General features: G+C 41.9%; 1 protein-coding gene across 2 annotated transcripts in view; it reads left to right on the top strand.

Moving 5' to 3' along the window:
• SELP (selectin P) overlaps positions 1–20,628 on the top strand; it is a 45,959-nt gene extending 25,331 nt beyond the window's left edge. For both annotated transcript variants that reach the window (XM_068538371.1, XM_068538370.1), the window contains 10 exons: positions 262–447; positions 3,062–3,247; positions 6,550–6,735; positions 12,644–12,829; positions 13,713–13,922; positions 14,973–15,158; positions 16,010–16,129; positions 17,997–18,027; positions 19,317–19,372; positions 19,957–20,628. In XM_068538371.1, the coding sequence (XP_068394472.1) occupies positions 262–447; positions 3,062–3,247; positions 6,550–6,735; positions 12,644–12,829; positions 13,713–13,922; positions 14,973–15,158; positions 16,010–16,129; positions 17,997–18,027; positions 19,317–19,371 (1,346 nt within the window). In that variant the 3' untranslated portion in view covers position 19,372; positions 19,957–20,628. The remainder of the gene's footprint in view (positions 1–261; positions 448–3,061; positions 3,248–6,549; positions 6,736–12,643; positions 12,830–13,712; positions 13,923–14,972; positions 15,159–16,009; positions 16,130–17,996; positions 18,028–19,316; positions 19,373–19,956) is intronic.
• Positions 20,629–23,172: the final 2,544 nt, after the last annotated feature.

Below are 23,172 nucleotides of genomic sequence, written 5' to 3'. Positions count from 1 at the left end.
CCCGAGCTGGGGTGGGCAGGGAAGGCTTCTTAAGGAAAGTGAAGTCTAAGCTGAGACTCGAAGGGCAGGTGAGTGATCCAGGTAAAGAGGGGCATGGCAAGGTGTTCCCGGCAGATACCTCTTTTCGTGAAAGGAGGATTTAGGGTTCTGCATATACTGACAATTTGGGTTGAAAAGATGGCGCATCTCTCAAGGGGCTCTTCTGAGAAAGAATTGAGCCCTTCTACTGCCCAGTATCAGACAATCACTTTTTCCATTTAGCCATTGCCTGTGAACCTCTGGAGAGTCCTGTGCATGGAAGCATGGATTGCTCCCTGTCTTCGAGAGCATTTCAGTACAACACCAACTGTAGCTTTCGTTGTGCTGAGGGTTTCACACTGAGAGGAGATGGCACAGTTCGATGTGCTGATTTGGGACAGTGGACGGCGCCAGCCCCAGTCTGTCAAGGTACTGTGATAGCAGAACGTTGCTTCCATGCCTCTCAGCTTATTCAAGGCATCAGCATGTGCATTTAGTTCCATCATTCCTTTATTATTCAAACATTCACTAAGACTCTACTATGTTCCAGGCCCTTTGTGTGGGCACTCGGGATGAAGTGGTGAGTGAGGGCAGTCTTAGGCATGTGTTCATTACAGTATCCTGAAACACAAGGCATGGACTGACATGGATGTCGTGAGTTGGCATGAAGGAGGGGGGGCTGGGAGGAAAGAATCATGCATGAGGAACAGCATGGAACAGTGGAAGGGTAATGACAAGACATTTGGTCCAGTTCTGTCATTTCCTGGCAACAAGCTTTTGGTCTCTCTGAAACTCAGTGTCACCTGCAAAATAAGAGTACTATTATCTCCCTTACCCGCCTCACTACTGGTTGTGGATTAATGTGTGTAAATGCAAGCTTAAAAATGCTACGAGGGACTTCCCTTGTGGCACAGTGGTTAAGAATCCATCTGCCAATGCAGGGGACACAGGTTCCATTTCTGGTCCGGGAAGATCCCACATGCCACAGAGTAACTAAGTCTGTGAGCCACAACTACCGAGTCTGCGCTCTAGAGCCCGCAGGCCACAACTACTGAGCCCGCGCACCACAATTACTGAAGCCTGGGCGCCTAGAGCCCATGCTCCACAACGAAGAGTAGCCCCCGCTCGTTGCAACTAGAGAAAGCCTGCGCACAGCAACGAAGACCCAACACAGCCAAAAATAAATAAAATAAAATAAATAAATTTATTAAAAAAAACTGCTATGAGCTTTACAAGTGTAGGTAAAATAATGGTCATAACATTACCTTGTAAATCATATGTCTCTGATCTGATTTTACAAAGTGATCTCTTTTAAATAGTTCATGATCTCAATATTTCGCTCTTGAAGAACTGAGGCATAGGGAAGTCACGAAGATTATTTTTTTTACAAGAGGTACCCCACAAAGAATTTATGTCCCAGAAGTGAAAATATTGGCATTTCATGTGAGATCCCAAGCAATTTATGTGAACCCTGGGTCTAAGTATACCTGATTTTAAAATGAGGCAGTGGTTTGAAAGTAGTGTCTTGAAGAGAGATGTATACACCCATGTTCATAGCAGCATTATTCATAACAGTTAAAATGTGGAAGCAACCCAAGTGTCCATCATAGATGAATGGATAAGAAAAACGTGGTATATACATACATACAATGGAATATTATTCAGCCTTAAAAAGGAAGGAAATTCTGACATATGCTACAACATGGATGAATCTCAAGGACATTATGCTGAGTGTAGTAAGCCAATCACAAAAAGACAAGTACTGAGTGATTCCACATGTAGGAGGTACTTAGAGTAGTCAAAATCACTGAGACAGAAAGTGGAATGGTTGTTGCTGGGGCCTAGAGGAGGCATAGGTAGTTGCTGTTAAATGTTCTGGAGATGGATGGTGGTGATAGTTGCACAAAAATATGAATGTACTTAATCCCACTGGAATGTACACTTAGAAATGGTTAAGCGGTAAAGGATAAGTTTTATGCTGTGTGTATTTTACTACAGTTAAAAAATTGAAAAAAAAAGTGAGGCAGTAGAGGAATAGATCATCATAACACCATGATGGTGCGGCTTAGCGAGGGGAATGGGAGGTACTGGGAATGTATTGTCTGAGAGACAAAGACACAGAGAGCCCTTTGACATGCTTAAAAGGAGAGGGTCTTAAGGGGTCACTGGAGACATTCTTGTCTCCAGTCAGGTAAATGTCTAATCATCCAGAAGAGAGAATTGACTATTCTCTTAAGCATCTAGATACGTGGTTTCAATAACTCCCCTGGTAGGCCTTCCTAGCGTTTTCCACTCTGACTTTCAAGGTCTGCATCTGATGCATAGCTATAATGATTTTAAGACTATTACTACTACTGCTACTACTGCTGCTGCTACTACTACTATTAGTAATAATAATAATAGATAATATTTATTGAGCATTTTAGTCGAACTCCATGAGGTAGTTAAAACTATTGCTCCCCTTTTAAAGATGAGAAAAGACTTAATATATATAGAATACATGTGCTCTCTCCATTTATGGCCATCTGCATTATATGATTGAGATCATGGTGTGTATATAATTTTTATCCTGCTTTTTCACTTGACATTGTACATTGAGACACCTCCCATATCTTTCCAAGGTGAAATATATCATATTCCTTTCATGCATCCACGATAGTTAATTTTTGGCCTCTAATTAGTGGCATTTATGTTCATTTTCAATATTTTGCTCTCACAAATAATATCATGATAAAAATTCTCTGAACTGATTTTTGATATGCATCTTGTTACATACTTAGCATAGATTCTTGGGTCCAAAAGTACGATATTTTTAAAACTATGAATACATATTGCCAAATGCTTAACAATGGCTCAACATTTCCTCATAAAGTCCTTCATTTGGCATTGGGATTATATGACACTTTTCTCGTCCTCCAGGTTAAACATGCCCAATTCAGAAACCCCTCTTGTTGGCACTAGAAAGAGTTAAGGGGTGGAAATCAATGAGTACTTGTTTATTACTTTCCTCACTCCCTTACTTTCTCACTTCCTCACTCCTTAGCGTTGCAGTGCCAGTATCTTCCAGCCTCAAACAAGGCCCAGGTGAACTGCTCCCATCCCTTTGGTGCCTTTAGGTACCAGTCGACCTGCAGCTTCACCTGTGATGAGGGCTTGCTCCTGGTGGGAGCAAGTGTGCTGCAATGCTTGGATACGGGGAACTGGAATGCTCCTTTTCCAGAATGCCAAGGTAAAATGAATTCTTTCCAGTGTCTTGGAAATAAACTGTAGGCTTATTTTAAAAAGCTGTATTTTAAAGGTGGTAACTGTCTAGGGGACAGAAACTTGAAATGGACTGGAAAATGAACAAACACTGTCATCAGGTAACCCAGGGATCCAAAATGCAAATGCCTTCAGGGGCTAGGCAGGTACCACAAGCGACAGGATGTCTGGCAAGAGGACGGTGGCAGGGGGGTGGGGTGGTGGCCTGGTGCCAACTCTGTCCTGGGGCCTTTCCCAGGATATGAAGGCTCCTACCATGAACCAGGTGGGCTGTTCTCACTTGGCTAATGATAGTATCTGGAAAGAAGGCCAGAGGGAAGAACTGGCCTCAGGATGGTTGTTCCAAGACTGATCTGGCACTTTGCTCCTAGGAACCACGGAGTACAATGGTGGAATGGGGCATAACTCCCGGGTTTAATAGTGGAATGGGAGGGGCAGAATTTACACTTTGCAGATCTTGCAGATCTCGGAGGATGCTGCAAACATCCCCCGAGATCTGTGTAAGACTAGAGAGATCCACTTAGGATAAAGTGAAGACTGATGAAAAGAGGAAGAAACTAATCTGTACATGCAAGGTCAACAGGATTCTCAGAAGAAAAAAAGTATATCTTCAGCATAAGCATATTTATCTGCATTACACTTGATATAAAGTAAAGGCAGTTACTGTATGGAATAGAACCGGTTCTAATCATCTGTGTTTAGGAATTGAAGCACAGAGGTACGCTTTTTATACTCCCCATTCCTTTTTCTACTCACTGTATCCAATTATTTACTTATATTTATGGCAAATACTGCTTTTAAAAAATAAAATTTTTATTTATAAAAGCTACAGAAAAATAAGAAAATAGGGAAACAAAAAAATCCTCTTAAATACCTCCCCCAAGTACCCAACCCTAAAACAGACACTGGTTATGTTTCTCCATTCTTGTATGAATTCTTCCAATTTTTTCCCACTTTTTCCTCCATGTGATTAGTCTTTTTATGATGCATATATATACAATTTTAATAATAAAATTAGGTAGGTAAAATACTAGCCAATTCTGCATTGTTTGCCTTTGCTTTTCACTTCGTACCCACTTCCAACATGAGTGAAAGCAGGCAGAAACATGTTTTTAATAAAAAGGAAACCACTTGCTATTCAGGTCACACACAAGCACACACATGCACACACACGTACGCACTACTGTTAAGTTAGGTCAACAGTGAGTGAATGAATGAACGAACGAACGAACAAAGGGGCTGACCAACTCAACAGAACTGCATATCCTTTAGCCCCAGGCACAAGAGAGCATGGCAAGCCACAGGGGCTAGGGATGGGCACACCTTCTGAGCTGGGTCTGCAGAGACCAAGGTGAGGCTTGTGACCTTGGCTCTTCAGCTCTCACCCGGGCTACACTGAAGGCTGGATATACTACCAAGTCCACACAGCTTTGGGGAAGAACTTGGAGTCCCTGAGGAGGGGTTACAATGCTTAGCACCCTTCCGAACAACCCTGGGCTGTTCAGGGCACAGATTGCAGTTCATTGCCCCACACTGGCCCGCCTGTGGGTGTTTCACAGCAAGGAGGCTTACACTCACCATGGCTTCCTGTGACCTTCCAGTTCCCTTCCGCTTTTAGTTCTTTGTTTACTCTGACCGAACTTTCTCCTCTTGTTGCCGGGCGAGCATCAAGTGAAATACCCAAATGTGGTCTGCGCAGGAAGGTACCACGAGCCTTGCACTCACAAGCTGTTGTAATGCTCTTGAGAGAGTGTTCTCAATTTCCCTTTCCAAGGTCCCCCTTGCCCCTGTATCCCCACCCGAGCTATCAGAAGGCAAGGCCACAAAAGAGCTGCAAACGGACTCATGGTACCAACACCCTCCCAATTTGTCCTTACAGTTTATAGGCTTCTTGACTTGTCTGCTCTCCCTTACCCACCACTCCCACACTGAATACAAGAAGACTTTTCAAGTGGCAGAAAATAACTAGGTCTTTCAACAAAGGGATGAGATTGGGGGGTTGGGGGTGAAATGTAGCTGGAAAGGAGAAGCGAGGAAGGGAAGAGAGAAGTAGAGAACGCTCTCAAAACCTCAAGCAGTTCAAATCAGTGGAAATGGCCCTAGGTTCATCCACACCACCACTGTCTCTGGTCTAAAGCCATACACTACCCAATCAGGCCAAACAGTGAAGAAGAAACACCCTAAACCATGCGTTCTCTTAGCCTTCATTTTTTAATGCCAATATGTTTAATCTGAGTTTTATTTCACTAATTGGCTGAGGGATATCTTGGCAGCCATTAACATTTGCATACAGAGTGTTTTCACTTTTTAGCCTTGTAAAAATCCTGGGAGCTATTTAATGCTATTCTCCACATTTTAAAGGTGAACATATTGAGGTTCAGAGAGGTTAAGTGACTTGCCAAAAGTCACAGAGCATGATCTCCAACCAAATCAAGTCCTCTAGCACCACAAACTCCACATGGATAAACTGTGGCAAAGAACCATGAGATCTTATTTACTGTTTTTTGTAGGTGAACAAGTAGGGTCATCTGGGGCTGGTCACTGTAGGATGAGACTGGTGGGAAGAGCATCTGCAGATGGCCAGTTACATTATGTGCCTACTTTGTGTCATGATTGTTGAAATATTTTTTAATTTAATTTTTGCCTATGACTTAGTTAACTTATTGTTTTATATAACTGAGGATCCCTGCAAGGCAAGGATTGTTTTTTCTCCCATTTCATAGATGAAGCAACTGAGATTCAGAAAGCTTATTGTCCAGAGATACATTGCTAGTAAGAAACAGAGGCAGGCTTTGGACCCAGATTCTTTCCACCACTTGGTTGGGGGAAGGAACGTCTGGAAGGGGAAAAAGTATTTTACTCCATTTCCCTATTTCCAATCACTTGTCATTGTTTTATGGCAAGGTGATTAGGTCTATCTCTGAAGAAGGTGTCAAGGAAGCAGCCAGTCCTTCTCCTGTCCGGGGGCAACTAACATGAGCTGCATCACTATCTTTCCCAACAAAGCACCAGCTGCCTTTTAAATCACCTCTAAAGCTCTTTGGGGGGTGAGCATTTCAGGATACCAATCCACTGTCAACTGCTGCTATTTCACATGTACAAGACTTCTACCTGGTGACAAAGCACCGTGAAATTCAAACAATCATTTCTAACCCCATGCTGCCCTGGTACATTAAGGACACACACACACACACACACACACACACACTGATTTAAGTTGCTGTGTTCTAAAACAACCTCCTCTCTCCTCCTCGGCCACGCCCATGGTAGCCGTTACCTGCGCACCTCTCCCAAACCCGCAGAATGGAACAAAGACCTGTGTCCAGCCTCTTGGAGATTCCAGTTATAAGGCCACATGCCAGTTCACCTGTGATGAGGGATTCTCTTTATCTGGACCGGAAAGATTGGACTGTACTCCATCTGGACACTGGACAGATTCCCCGCCAACGTGTGACGGTAGGACCATGGGTCTATCCTCTCTTACAGCTTCTCAAGTAACAGTGTAGCGTGGAGGATCATCAGGAATTCAGGTAAACCTGTTCTTAAGCTAAAGGAAGCTTTCTCCACGAAGCGTAACAATCTAGACCAAAAGCTTTTCTCTCTCTCTGAATGTTTGTTGTTTTTTTTTTATAAATTTATTTATTTGCTGCATTGGGTCTTTATTGCTGCGCGCAGGCATTCCTTAGTCATGGCGAACGGGGGCTACTCTTTGTTGTGGTGTGCGGGCTCTAGGCGTGCAGGCTTCAGTAGTTGTGGCTCGCGGGCTCTAGAGCTCAGGCAGTAGTTGTGGTGCACGGGCTTAGTTGCTCTGCGGCATGTGGGATCTTCCTGGACCAGGGCTTGAACCCATGTTCTCTGCATTGGCAGGCGGATTCTTAACCACTGCACCACCAGGGAAGTCTTCTCTGAATAGTCTTATAATAATAACTTTAAACATTTCATAGTTTTATAACGTGTTTTAGCGTCACTGTGACATTTGATGTTTATTACAATTCTAAAATAATGAGGATAGGCAGTATTGTCTCCATTTTACAGATGAGAAAAATAGAGGCTCAGAGATTATGTAACTTGTCGGAATTCACACTGTTAGTAAGTGATGAAGTTCAGCTATGTTACCGGGACTTTTACTTCATTATAAAGAATTTTTCTACTACACTCTTACTCATTCATTCCCACATCCACCTTCGCTGAGCACTACTAAGCCCCAGACACTGAGCTTACTCAGGGATGGATGTGATTTCATCCCAACCCCTCAAGGATCTCACAGTTTAGCTATTTGTGTATGTTTCTCCTTGCTCAACTTCTATATGGATTATGAGCTCCTTGAGGGCATTAACTGTGCCGCATTCCCCTTTGTATTTCCTGCAGCAACTAGACAGAAAAAAAAGTAGGTGTGTGACAAGTATCTGTTGAATTGAAGCTTATCATTTACTGGTTAAATTTATTCAAGCTCAAGCCCTATTGACAATGAATTAGTAGATCCTCAAAGGCGAGGGCCAGATCTTATGTCTTTGATTCCCCCGAAACATCTGATTGACACCTACCTAGTATGTAGTATGCTCTAAAATAGAAGTTTATGAATTGATTAATTTATAGCTCATGTTTACTTTCAAAAGTTGCCATTGTTCTATTGTTCTGCATACTATACCAGCAGTAATAGCTAATTTGTATTGCTTGTGTAAATAAGTACCAGCTATTTCATATGCATTTTTGCATTCAGACCACACAACAATCCTTAACATGATTATCACTCTCCCTCATTTTAAACATGAGGAAATGGAAGATAAATAGCTGGCAAAGATCCAATAGATAGGAAGTAAGGAGCTAGGATTCAAACCCAGGTCTAGCCTGGTTACAGGGCCAGAGCTTTTACCACTACACTACACTACACTGCCACACAGTGGCAGGTTTCTAAATCCCGGGTCAGTCACTTGTAAATTTACTCTTTTCCACTGCTCTTGTCTAGTTGCCGAAATGAGTGATCAAATGAGAGAATGAGAGTGATCAAATGAGAAAATATGTTGATAGAAATCTATCAGTGACAAGAGCTAAACACTTACTCCTTCTCGTGGAATGAGCACTAGATTAATATCCAAAGACCTGTATTGCTCTTCCATGGAGTCATGGACCATGTACATCATGTCACACCCTTGATTTTCTCGATTCCAAAAGCAGAGGAGTGGACAAGATCAACTCTGAGGTCTCCGTATGCTAACACATATAAATGGAATCTAAAGAAAAATGGTTCTAATGAACCTAGGGGCGGGACAGGAATAAAGCCGCAGACGTAGAGAATGGACTTGTGGATATGGCGGTGGGGAGGGGAAGCTGTGATGAGGTGAGAGAGTGGCATGGACTTGTATACACTACCAAATGTAAAATAGACAGCTAGTGGGAAGCAGCCACATGGCACAGGGAGATCAGCTCGGTGCTTTGCGTCCACCTAGAGGGGTGGGATAGGGAGTGTGGGAGGGAGACGCAAGAGGGAGAGGGTATGGGGATATATGTACACATACAGCTTATTCACTTTGTTATACAGCAGAAACTAACACAACATTTTAAAGCAATTATACTCCAATAATGATGTAAAAAAAAAAACAACAACAACTCTTGAGGTCTCTTCCCTGGACACGAATTCTGTAGACTAAAGGACATCAAATGCTATCACCTGCTGTTAAAAAGATATACTACAAGCCACTGGAGGAATCTAGAACATTTATGGCTGATATCATTAGGGCTTCATCACTTATTTCTCAATCACTCGTTTGTTTATTCCATGGGCATTTATCATAAGCTCTGTTTCTTCACATTCTGTTTTAAAGCTAAAGAATAAAAAATCCCTAAGAGATATCTCACTAAAGTTTAAATCATATATGCAATCAACATGGTTGTTAAATCTGTAATCTCTGAAGCCCCCATTTCCCCTCACTCCTTTCCACCTCCTGTTCTCCACACGAGGTGGCATTTGCCCACCACCCTTCTGGCCTAGCCCTGCCCAGTGTCTAGAACCAAACTTGACCAGGGGCAGCAGCTTTAGTCAACTATGGGCTTTGGAATTGTCAACCCTTTGTGCACCTGATCATCAGCTCTGGCTTTTGTACCTGTGTTTCTACCTCATTCTCTAAATTTATTCTCTAGATTTAGGCAGATAGTTCCTCTTCTTTTCCCATATGCCCGAGTCCATGAATTTTTAACCCTTCAGCACTGAACCTTGATTTTTCATATGGTGTTTTTCAGAGTCCTGGGCTATATCAAAGGGGCTTGAGGGCCACCAAGTAAGGAGGGGTGGTGTGGCAGGTGCAAAGCTGAGTCTCCTGCTTCACAGCACAATGTGAGGTTCCATTTTTTGAGTAGGTCCACAGATATTTCCCTTTTAGTTAGAACTCCAGTTTCCTGGTCTCTCTAGGACTTGAGCTCTGCCTGTATTTCCCAGTCTCCTCCCAGCCTTTGCCCCCCACCAGGACCTGAATTCCTTTCCCTGAACCTAAGCAGTGCTGAATTGCTTATATCCGGTTTCTGTGTCCCCCATGTCACCACCTGTTGAGCCACTATCCTGACACAGATTACTGTTTTCCCAATCACTTTGTCACTGACCCTCTGGAGACCATGTTTGGCTGCTGGACCCAACTCCTAATGACCAACCTCACCTTGATGGGGAGGGATGGATCCTGGTTCCAAATCCCAATCCTAGCTCTGTCCTTCTGCCACATCCTTGCTCATCCAAGTTCTAAAATATAGCAAACTGGTGCCCTCTAAGCTCTGGCCTGGCTCGCTCACATCTCTGTTTTATTTCTCCACTCCCCCAACATTTCTCTGACTCCATGAAGATTCCTAGCCTTTATTTTTAAAATTTGAGTTTAGAACAGCCAACTCAATTAAATTTATTATTTATAATATATCTTCTTTCCAAAAAATTCTTGACAAAACTGTATCCAACTCAAGTAAAAAGAGATAATACAAAACAACAGAGAATTAACTAAATATGTCATAAGATAATAATAGAGTACCAGTGATCCCAATAATTCATGAATTCACAGGCAATCATGTACAGCTACTTCATGGATTACAGAAAAACATCAGTGAAGACCTTTCCAGTAGGCAGCACTGCCTTTAAGTCCACAAATATAGAGCATTAAGTATGGTGATAAAAGCAACCCTTATCCATTTTCTATTCTTCTTGTAATGACTCAGGTTTTGGTAAAGTTTTAGAGTAGGCTCAAGAATATGACTACTTTTTAAAGTTACCCACAGAGGTCATTCCTTAGTAAAAATCGCTTCCTCTACATCTGCACTAGGCCCCTTCACTCCAACAACTTCCTTGACAACTCCACAAATTTAATTCAGCCCATGTTTGCTGAGTGCCCACCACGTGCCAGTTCTGGGTTAGGCTTCCATGAACCTCACCAAGGCTGCCCCTCAGACAGGAAAACATGCTTCCTTACACAAGTTAGTCCTTAGATTCAACAAGGTTCATGTTTACAGAAGAAGGATTAGAGACTTTCCTAGCTACAAAAGGCTATATCTATAACCTTGTCAGAAAAAGACTGACAAGACTGAGACCAAAGCAATATCCTCCAAGTAGATTTAATGCTGTAGTAATTCTCTTTGTATACTAGGGGTCACTTAAATCAATTTTTTAAAATAGTAACTCCTCTTGTTTCTTTTCACACCATGTAAAAATACTTGTTAGAATGTGTCCAAATTAAATTGTGCTAACTTACTTATTCGTTCATTTGACAAATATTTTTGGACCCCCTACTTTGTGCCAGGCACTGTTGCCTGGGATACAGTGTTGAAAAGAGCTGACAAGGTCCCTGCTCTCATGCAATTGACATTATGTATTTTCTTGGGCTTAAATATGAAATTCTTGGAGATTTTGAAAAAGTTATTTTAGTGAAAATGTTCATAAATGATTTAATGTCTATGACTTACACCAATAGATATGTTTAATAAATGTCTGATAAATGGAATTGATCTGCCAGGCATGGATTTATTAATTACTCAAAAATTTGAGAGTTCTAAACTGAAATTCAGTATGTTACTTTGGCTATTTGAATGGATTCACACAATAAAGATCCACAATCCTTCAGTGAACAGCCTGCCACCAAAAAGCACGTGGGCCAATATGTAAAAGCCAATACATCACTTTTCCATGAGGCATTACATAGGACTTCAAGAGATTTTTTTTAAAAAAGCAAAATAGCTAAGCAAAATGAGCCTTATCTGACCAAGGCATTGCTTTCAGATAGCCTTGGATTTAAAAAAAAAACAGTCACTCAGTTTGTCAATAATCCAATATTTGTTGATAAATAACAGTCTTATGTCAGAGACCTTCGTGGGGAGAAAGACATGATCCTAAGAGAAATAGGTAACTGCAGTAATTTATCAAAACAGTTTTTGAGGGAAATAGTAAATTAAAAATTCATTTGCTCATCCACTTGGCATATAGTTGCTGAGCACCAGCTCTTGAGATCCTGCAGTGTGAATTGTGGGAGACACAAAGATTTATGGTTCTTGGGTTTTAGGAGCTTTCCATCCAGGAGAAGAGGGAAGAGATGACATGTGACATGACAGCATATGAGTTCAAAGAAAAAACTGATGCGTTCAGAGGAGAAGACTTCAGGTTGCAGTGATCAGCAGAGGCTTTGGAGAGGCTGTGTTCATTTGGATCCTAGAGGAGGGGTGGGATTTTATTCGGTAAAAATTGAAAGAAATTTAGGGCAGTGCGAGCCAAGAACCAGAGGCAAGAACACATGAGGTCAGTTCAGGGACTTCCCAGGAACTAATCTAGCTTTACCAGGAGGTTTTGAGCTTTCCTGTGCTATGAAACTGTGGTTAAAAAAAAAAAAAAAAAAGCCTGGGGCTCCAAACAGAAGAAATAGTAGTTTAGGACCCAAGATGATCATTGCAGGTTTAGACGTGTTGAATTTGTGGAGACAGCAGGATATCTAACCGGAAGTAGTCTCAGGCAGGAGGAAAGACAGAAGTGAAAACCTGGACTGCATTTATACAGATAGGACAGTGAGAGTTGGGGGGAGGCTATGAGGTCTCTAAAGCAGCAGGTGTAGAGAGAAGAGGATGAAATTGTGATTCTTGAGTATGACTGCCTAAATCCTTGACTTCTTTGTTTTTGTGACTTCGCCCTGTACTCCTCTCTGCAAGCCCACCATCCCTCCCTCTGCCCTTTGTACTTCATGACCTGCTGTGTTCATTGCGAAATGCCTGCTACCTAGCAAAACACCTGACACAGTGGGAGCTCAATAAGTAGTTAATATTTGTTGAAAATGTGAATGAATAAATTTGGTGCAAAACAGGGCTTCCAAATCAATTTGGAGATTGTGACATTCTTGATTTGATTCTCCAGCCATCAAGTGTCCAGAACTATCTGCCCCAGAGCAGGGAAGCCTGGATTGTCCTGACACTCATGGAGAATTCACTGCTGGCTCCACCTGCCATTTCTCCTGTAACGAGGGCTTTAAGCTGGAGGGGTCCAACCATGTCGAATGCACAGCTTCTGGAAGATGGACAGCACCCCGACCGACCTGTGCCGGTAAAACAGGATACACTTGCCCGGACAGCTCTTCTTCTGGAAATTTCCTCAACAAAAATAACAAACACTTATATACACTCTTAGTGTATGACGGGTACACATGATATCATTATTATTGTGAAAGCTCCACTTCTTGTCATGAAGTGGGTTATCTACTGGGGTCTAGGAAACACAGCCTGGATTAAAAAATGTATAAGGAGTGACAGGACTTTTTCACATTTGTGAATAAAAGATAACACCGATTCTTAAGCACAAATTTTCTTTCGTAATTGTGGCCTCTTTGTCTCAAAGAGCTTTGTTGAGTCGATTGAATGGTTTCCATTGCTTCATCGCCAGGAGAGAGCACTAGGGGTGGAGTCACCGGTCCAGTGTTTCAAATCAAGGAACTGAAGTGGAGAGGGGCCAACTGCCATCTTTCTGCCACGTGGCAAGTTAGTGACAGCCAGTGGCAATATCCACGCCTCACATTTCATGCTGACCTTTGGCCAGAGGACAATACCACCTCCCAATAAAGCAGCACTGAGCAAGCAATTGGCCTATACATATTTCTCTTTCTACTGAATTCTTATATTTCTGCACCAATTATTCTGGTTTTGTTTTGTTTTGTTTTTAGTATCAGTAACATTGACGGCGCCCCCCCGCCCCCCTCCAATTTCTTCTTCTGGCCAGGAGAATCATCTCTCCAAGGACAATTTTAGATAATTTTTCTCATCCGGTTTTCCGTACCTGATTTTAATAGTTTTCCTTAACTTCCTTAAGGAGCTATTGCTAGAACCTCCCTGATTATGAAAGGAGTGGAAGGCAGTTACTCCATGTCAGTCTTAACTCTGTTGTGCTCTTTCTAATTGGGAGCTCTCTAAATTGAAACATTTTCTCACAACAGACACAGTATCAGCTCCTACTGTAGAGGTGCAATGCCCATCCCTCGTCACTCCAAAGCAAGGAACAATGTCCTGTCAGCATCATGTGGGAACCTTTGGTTTGAATACCACTTGCCACTTTGGATGCAAAGCTGGATTCACACTCATGGGAGACAGTGCTCTCCGATGCACACCTTCTGGACAATGGACAGCAGTAGCTCCAGCATGCAGAGGTAATGTGAAAAGGAACAGGCAGTTCTGATGCTATCTTCCAGCAAGCTAGTCACTGGACATGCCTGTCAAAATCCCATCCAACCCCAATGACCACTTCAAGTGTCAGCTCCTCCATGAAATCCACACCAATCCCAATTAGAAGCAATGTGCAACAGGCATACCAACTTTTCCCCTTCTTTATGTCACAAGGTAATGCCCTGGTACTCAAAGACCTAAAGGAGGACACATATGTAAATGTCCAAAATGTGTTAGAACAATACACACGCTAAACACGAAGCCAGCTATATGAATTGTGAAATATAAGTTACAATTCTGTTAATGATGTGGCAGTGTAAATATTCCATATTTTCATAATTGGAAGCTAAATAAAAAGATAAATCATGACTGATACCTCTTGAAGACCTATCGCCCTATGCACGAAGCACTGTGTCTCTTTCATCACTGTACTCCCTAGGAAGCACAGCACAGTGCTTTGCAAATGTCACTGTTGCTTAATAACATTTGTCTGAGTTAAATTCAGTTTCCTGAGTTGAGTTAAATTTGAGTTATATTTAGTTTTCTATCCACAAATTTAGGAGAATAGCCTGAAATTCCCTGACAAATAGTTTAATGAGTATGGCAGACTCTACCTCTTTCAAACTTCCAGAGGCCAGCTATGCTGAACACTTGTTATTTTAAGAAATATGTGCTGACATGCCAGCTTATTGCCAATGGTAGTAATAATGACATTTAGGACAACAGTATTTTTGAGAAGCAAAATTTTGTAGATAGTATTTTGGTAGGTAAGATTGATCAATCCACTGGCAGGTATTTATTGAATTGCCACTATGTGCCCATCCTAGTTCTTTGGCTATCATTCTTTGAGTGGATATCTTAGTACATGTGATGTTGGAAGGGCTAGTGGGAATGTCAAAAGTAGCTCATTTCCTTTCTGATCTTTTGTATTCTACCTCATCTAATGGCAACGCTAGGCAGGTTTCAAATGAATCCATAATCTCTTTTATGTTCATTCTACATGTTTGTTTTTCCTGCATTCTTTTTTCCTGCAGCTGTCAAATGCTCCAAGCTACACGTTACTGAGCCAATAGTGATGAACTGCTCCAACCCTCGGGGAAATTTCAGCTATGGATCAACCTGCAGCTTCCATTGCCCAGAGGGTCGTTTACTTAGTGGCTCAGCGAGAACAGTGTGCCAAGAGAATGGCCAGTGGTCAGCTATCATGCCAGCGTGCCAAGGTTTATTTCTCATATGGGTTAGGAAGTCGCTTTGATACGGAAAATAATGAAATCAGTGTTTCTCCTCTGAGTATTTCTGACACGGGTTGCTTTCCATCACTGGGTTTCCCCTGCATTTAATAATTGTTTCACAATGAATCAGATAGCATCTCTGTACCTCATGCAAAGCAGTGGGAATCAAATTCAGTGACTCTGTGTAAACAATCACCACTCCTTTTTCAAAGCTCCAATTTGTGAAATGAATACTCTCATTTCTTTATAATCTGTGTGTAGTACATCTTGAAGTTTCAAAATGTTTTAAACTGAAGGTTATTTAATGCAGAATCCTAATTTATTATCTCAGAAGATCTTTGTTTAACATATACCTCCAAAAATACAATATATCTTCCTTAATTAAGCTCCACCTGTTTGTAAGGTTTATTTCATCCCCCTCCCTTTTTTTCATTTCTTTTCTCTAGCAGCTTGTTGTAACTAATTTTCATCACATAAAAATCTTCAATTGCCCCCCCCCCCAATTACCCACAGTTTATTTTGTTTATCCAAACTTCCATTTATTGTGTCTACCATTTAATCATTTAATTCCTTTTATTGAGTCCTTACCCTGACTCCTTTGGAAATTATGTTTGATATCTAAGCATTAGGAAGAAAATCAGGCCCTGCGTGCATCCCATTCTGTTGCAGTGGTTTATGACTTCCAGATCTTTTTGTGCCGGGTTGTTAGCAGTGCCAGGACCTTTGGTGACTTACTTGATCTCACATCTTAGAGTTCTTGGGGACCTCCTGGGGGAATGATGGTCTTCTGCACAATACACTTCTTATGTCTTGCACGTGTGCATGTGTTTATTTTGCAGCGGGGCCATTGACTATCCAGGAAGCCTTGACTTATTTTGGTGGAGCAGTGGCTTCTACAACAGGTTTAGTGACGGGTGGGATACTCCTGGCTCTGCTAAGAAAGCGTTGCAGACAAAAAGGTAAATAGGAAAGAATATTCTCCTTATTTTCTTCTTTCATGTGATTTGGGGCAGGGCAGTGAAACGACAACTTCAGTAGTTCATGTCTGAAAACATTTGCATTAAAAGAAAACAAGGGGCTTCCCTGGTGGCGCAGTGGTTAAGAATCCGCCTGCCAGCGCAGGGGACACGGGTTCGAGTCCTGGTCCGGGAAGATCCCACATGCCGCAGAGCAACTAAGCCCATGCGCCACAACTACTGAGCATGTGCTCTAGAGCCCGCACGCCAAAACTACTGAGCCCATGTGCCACAACTACTGAAGCCCGCATGCCTAGAGCCTGTGCTCCGCAACAAGAGAAGCCAATAATAAGCCAATCCTCTTCTAATAAGCTAATGGGTCTCTTCATCTTTCCTCATGGAAAGTAACTGGGGGTATCAGAGGGGTCAGGGATGCTCAAATCCAGGAACAGAAAGTGGCTATGTTAAAAGTACCTGCCAGCATTCTCATGGAATTGAGATTTCCACACCTATTTTTTTTTTTAACATCTTTATTGGAGTATAACTGCCTTACAATGGTGTGTTAGTTTCTGCTTTATAACAAAGTGAATCGGTTATACATATACATATGTCCCCATATCTCTTCCCTCTTGCATCTCCCTCCCTCCCACCCTACCTTTTTTTTTTTTTTTTTTCCTACCTATTTTCAACTGCTCAGAGGAAGAACCCCTTGTTTCCTATTCTCATGCTCTCTCCCTTCACAAAGCCACCAGCGCATTAGGCTGGTTTTCTAATGTTCCCTCATATACTCGTCTGTGAGTGAGTAAATAGGACAATAGACAAACAATAACACTCCTTACAGACCAAAAAGCTACAACCAGTCCCTCCATGCAACATTTGTGCTTGGCTAACCAAATCCAGAAGGCAGAGGTGAGAGCTCCTAAGACCTGAATCCTAATCTCCATTACCATGTAGGAATCACCCTATTCCTGCATTTTCCCCAAGTTCTTTCTTTAGTTCTGAGACATTTCCAGGGAACCCTCTGAACCGTGGAGAGGGACCAGCAGCCACCCATCCTCCAATATCTTTATAATAAATAAATTCATTTGTGGAGATGGGGAATTTTCCCTTGACCTGTCCCAATTTGATTTTAAACTTTCTAGGATTCTATGGTCAAATACTAGGAAAATGCTGCATACTGTGTCCCTCCCCTGCAAATTCAAAGTGCGCATTCATTATTACACTGAAGGCTCAATCATGCCCTGTAATAAATATACTTTTTCGTCTTCATGTCACTTAATATTTTCTAAATGTATTTAGGCATGAGATGCTTTTCCTTTTTTATCTACCCATGGGATGATTGACAGACCTGCTGCCATGTTTAAAGTTTCCACTATCAGAGTCCATTGTTTGGATTAAGACAGGAGGCCCCCAATCACATATGTGATCAGGCGAGAAAAACATCCACTGTTATGTTGGTTTGGATTTGTTTCCTCGCTTAGCTTGCCCAAATAGCGACTGAGGGAGCGTGACAAAGGATGCAAAGATAGAGGGCCTCCAGTGCCAAAGAAATGAGTTTCGAGAACCAATGGTCTCAACAACAACCAAGAGTAGCGAAGAAGATGAAGGCAGGGACCAGAGGTAGGAGGAGAGGTTGTTACTGAAAGGGAAGAGGAGAAAGATGAGCGGATTCTGGAGTTACATATCGTTGAATGTTTAATTTAGCCTAAAACAGGTCCCACCTCTTAGGGAGGGATGTTCCCTACACGTCTCTTATAATGAGCCCATCTGGAAATCAGTCTGCTGACTCTCCCCTATCACTCATGACCTTTCTCCCTCATCTCATTTTTTACTCTTAAACCAATCTTCTGTGTCTTCTTGCTTATTTCAGATGAAGGAAAAAGCCCCTTGAACCCTCAAAGGTAAGATGGAAATGTTTTATGATGAAGTTTTTCTAGTTTGACTTTTTAATTCACTGTAGTATGTCAGAATGATTATACAGATGACCCCTTTTTGAAACAAATCTTTGGCAATGTCCCCTTGACTAATTCTGAAGTAAAATATACAGATAATATGTCCTAGCAATACATAATGTTTTTAAAAATCAATAGGTGCCCTAATGATAATATAAAGGAACAACACAAGGGAAAGTGACTTGGAAATAAAATGCTAGCGCTGAGGCACTACACTAGCAGATGCTATGGGGTCATCAGATGCTTGTACCTTCATTCAAATAGAATCACTATGAAGGCAACAGCATAAAGGTCAACTGAGAGGAATATTCTGTTAGTGATTCAAACAGTACCAGAACCGTTGCCAACACCAACCTGATTTTTTTAAATGATGAACAACTCTGGTAAAGAGTTGGAAAACCTGTTATTATCTTCCCTTAATTCACATGGCAATTACATTTTAAAAGATGCACAAAAAAATTAATATTTATATGTAAAGCAGTTAAGTTGCAGGAGCAGAGATTTTTCACCTCCATGAACATTGAGTAGCTATTCTAAAGTTATGTGGAGTGTCTAAGACAATTCTTTTGCGCCCCAGGCATATTAGGACATCCAGCACCCATGGCCCCTGCTTAAAGGTCAATAGTAAGTCTCGATCATTATGAAAATCAAAAAATGCCTATATTGGGACTTCCCTGGTGGCGCATTGGTTAAGAATCTGCCTGCCAATGCAGGGGACACGGGTTCGAGCCCTGGCCTGGGAAGATCCCACATGCTGCGGAGCAGCTAAGCCCCTGCGCCACGACTGCTGAGCAACCCCCGCTCGCCACAACTAGAGAAAGCCCGCACACAACAACGAAGACCCAGTGCAGCCAAAAATAAATAAATAAAAATAAATTTATATATTAAAAAAATGCCTATAGGGAGCAGCACTACCATTCTTTGAAAACTATTGCCACATGATCAAGTATCAAGGCTGGAGTTTTATAATTCACCAAGAAGAGGCTGCAGCAGGGGCACAGCAAGTATTCAGTACCTAAAGCATCAACAATAACATGGGTATAAAGTGCAATGCAAATTACCCAGAGCTGTTAACTGGGATCTTGAAAATCTCTTTGGTTTTATTCTTCTTTCCCACTAAAAGCAGAGAACTTCAGGGGTGGGATGGTAATCCATGGTCTCTGGAGGAACTATGTGCAGGACTGGGGTCAAGGACAAAGCATAATATGGCAGGTCATCTTTGTGTTTCTCTTCTTTAGCCACCTAGGAACATATGGAGTTTTTACAAATGCTGCATTTGACCCAAGCCCTTAAGGTAAGTTATCTATGAAAGTATTTTTGAAGGAAATAGAACAGTAAGGGAAAAAGGAAGAATATAAAGCTTGACTTTTCTTTATATAGTCATGAGTCACATTTTAACCATGTATTAAATGTTCAAACCATGCAGGAAATTGTGTTGGCAGTAGGGGACAGGTATAGCAGTAGAGTGACAATAGAAAGTGAGTTCATAGGAAGATTTCCATTTCCTCCAGGATAGAAATGTTCTAATTAGACATAACTTATGTCAGGATGTATGACATTCAATTACTGGCTTCTAGGTGGTACTGATACTGCAGCTTTGCTTGATCACCAGAAGTCACGAGTGCTAGAAAAATTTTACAGACTTTGTGGAGCCAATTCCCTATGCGACCTGCTAGGAAAACAAAAGTAACATGATAACTTCTCTCTCCCAAAAAGCTCAGTGAATGGTTGAGTTTCCTAAGAGAAGTAGCCTAGATGGCAGAATATCTGGAATCTAGAAAAAGATTATACTAAGCCTTAGGGGGTACATATGATGAGAGCTTTCTTTGATCTTTTTCGGGAAAATATAATTATTTTAATTTTTTGTCTCATTTTCAGAGACCTGTCCTTCTCTTGGTCACCTCACTCAACCTCCACAGGATCCTATTTTTGAACATCAGCCTTCCCGACAGACTTGACTATAACTGTAGCTTATTTGCCTCAGTTTTCTGTAAATGCTTGTGAATAAAGGGCGTGGAATTTCCTTTAGATTAGCTCTGGACCGGAGCAGAAGAACTGTACCACAAGCCCCAACTCTCCACCCACCACCCCTTCCTGCTCCATTTCCTCTTCCTTCAACACAAGCCTCAGAAGCTGGGACTGAATGTTTCTGCCGTGGTCTGTGGGCTCTGCCCCAGCTGTCACTTGAGATACTAGTTAACTAGGGCCTGGAGCGTCTGACTCCCCAGAAGACCAGACTGCAGAAAAATAAGAATGCCTCTTTATTTTTGGATTGGAGGAAATCATCCTCTACTTTGCTGGAAGGCGGGAGGCATCTCTGACTTGAAGGAATTTCTGTAGGATTTCCTGGGTGTTCACTGCTTGCTGTTTGTGAAGGCTTTTAGACCTCTGCTGCAAGGCTTCAAGAGAAGCCTCTGGATGGCACCAGCCTCAGGCTGCAGAAGACTAAGAATCAAGACAGGAAGGTACATGTCACTGTAGACCTTCCCTCCACCGGTCATTCTCCCCCAGAGGACCCAAAGACCAATACTCGAACGTCTAATTAAAAGGATTCCCCCAAATGCCGCGTTCTATTATTTGACGTTCTGTTGAATAAGATCTGTGTCCGTCACTTTGCATACATGAATGTAATGCACAATCACAGTAGTCCCAATTACAAGCTCAACCCTTCAGTGAGCAAATATGTATCTTACCACCACCATAAACACACAAGAAAATCAGAGAAGCAGAAAAATGTCTTCATCACCTGAGTGTGTTTTACACGTTCTTTAATTCACGTACTTAATAAATAGGTTATTGAAAGTTACACAGTAGTTGTCTGAAACTGATACAAAAAACATAGAGCCAAACAATATAGTTGTCCTCTCTGTTGAAATGTGAGGCAATGAACACGTCACACAGACTAGGTAAACATGCAAATAAAAATGCAAATAAAACACGCAAATAAAAATGGTGAAAGTCTAACTAAAGGTTACAAGATTTTGCAAGAATTTTGGTAGTAACCTTGGGATTTAGGGACACATTGCTTTTAAAAAGTTTCACTCATATACTGTACATAGCGTCTCTGACTGCTTACTTTATGCCGATCACTAGGCTCCGTGTTATAGGACGATGATTATCACCCTGTCTCCTGAGTCAGAATCTACCTTTTGTAAAATCGTCCCAGGGAATTCTGATGGTTTATCAGCTTTGCGAACCACTGGTATTACAGATACAGAAGGATAAGGCACTCACTGTTCCTGTTCTTGAATAGCTTATAATCTAGTTGGGGACACGATAGACACCAATACAAAGTGATAGAGAGTAATCAACATCAGTATGTTATTTGAAGAGTGTGGTAGGAATTCATAAAATGGAAAAGTTAATTTGGCCCAGAATCAAGGAGATAGAACTCTGATTGGACTTCAGAGAGTGGACAGTCTGAGTTGATCAAATAATATCAGCCAAGAAGCAAAGACGGAGACGATATGTTGAGGAAACTAAAGCCATCATAGAGATCTCATGTGAGGTGCTAGATTACAATTTATTGAATCTGTTGAGACAAATCATAGAAGCTTGGAGGCACGTAGATTCAGGGGACCCGGGATAAGTCATAATGATGCTTCAGACAAGATAATTCTCAGATTCTCTATAAATAGCAAAATCATATCTTAAGGCCATGTGATCCTCTGAGATACATAAAGGGCCCTGGAGGCAGGAAAAATATAATCATAGTAATCAACACGTGCTGTGTGCTTTCCAACTGCTAGGAATTACATACTTCACAGTGTTCTTTTATCCTCCCAACCACCCTATTGGAAAAAACTATTATTATCATCCCTGTTTTGCAGGTGTCAAAATTGAGATCCAGAGAGGTTGTGTCACTTATCCAAGAGAACACCGCTAGTAAGTGGGATTGAAATCTGGTCTGATTCCCTCAGTGAAGCTCTTTAAGCCCTCTCCTCTGTCACTGCCTTAGGTGGCCACAGGCCCTTATCGAGACAGAACTGTGCAACAGAGAGAGACAAATATCATATGATATCGCTTAGAGGTGGAATCTAAAAAAATGATACAAATGAACTTACTTACAAAACAGAAATAGACCCACAGACATAGAAAACAAACTTATGGTTACCAAAGGGGAAGGGGGGAGCAATAAATTAGGAGTTTGGGATTAAAATATACACACTACTATATATAAAATAGGTAAACAACAAGGACCTACTGTATAGCACAGGGAACTCTACTCAATATTTTATAATAACCTATAGTGGAAAATAATCTAAAAATTATATATATATATATATATATATATATATATATATATATATATATATATATGAAGCACTTTGCTGTATACCTGAAACTAACACAACATTTAATCAACTATATTTCAATATATATATATATATTTTTTAAAAGACAGAACTCTAACACACCATTGTAAAGCAATTATACTCCAATAAATATGTTAAAAAAAATAAAATAAAATAAATAAAAGACAGAACTGTGCATGGGTAGATGTCAGTAAAGTGGGCCAGGCCAGCAGGCCCCATTCACGTGACCATCCCCTTGCTTCCTCACCACCTGAAGATGCAATATTTCTGTGCCCAGTAACAGGGCATAAGGCCCTCTTCCTCAGATCAGAAGGAGAGCAGTGTGGTGAAGGGATTTGGGTCCCACTGCCCTGGGACTTGCAGAGCGCCTGGTAAGTGTGCACGCTGCCGCAGGCGGTGTTTACGGTGGCGGGGTCCGGTGAGCGGCTACTGAGCCGTGGGGTTAGCAGATGGAGGCGTGGGAGGACAGTATTGCCCCGTCTCATGAATCCCTGAGCACTGCCCTGCCTGCTAGAGCCGCTGATTGCTGCCCTTTCTTCACCGGTAGTAAAACAGTCACTAACCTGGTTGCTCTCCCTAATACCTCCTGTCATCTGGAGCGGTGACCTAGTCAACCCCAGCCTGGAGAAGCCCCAGGAGGTGGGGACAGCGCGGGCTGCAGCGGCCGCGACGCCTGGGGGAGGTGAAGAGGAGGGGGACACTGCCACCCGCAGCCTCGCGGCGCTCACTGCAGTCCCGACAGCGGCCAAGCCCGGCCAAGCCGGGCGCAATCGGCTGA

Source organism: Eschrichtius robustus, chromosome 3 (genome assembly GCF_028021215.1).
Source record: "Eschrichtius robustus isolate mEscRob2 chromosome 3, mEscRob2.pri, whole genome shotgun sequence".
NCBI lineage: Eukaryota > Metazoa > Chordata > Mammalia > Artiodactyla > Eschrichtiidae > Eschrichtius > Eschrichtius robustus.
The sequence above is the reverse complement of the archived record's forward strand: the minus strand, read 5'-3'. Positions and strand labels throughout refer to the sequence as shown.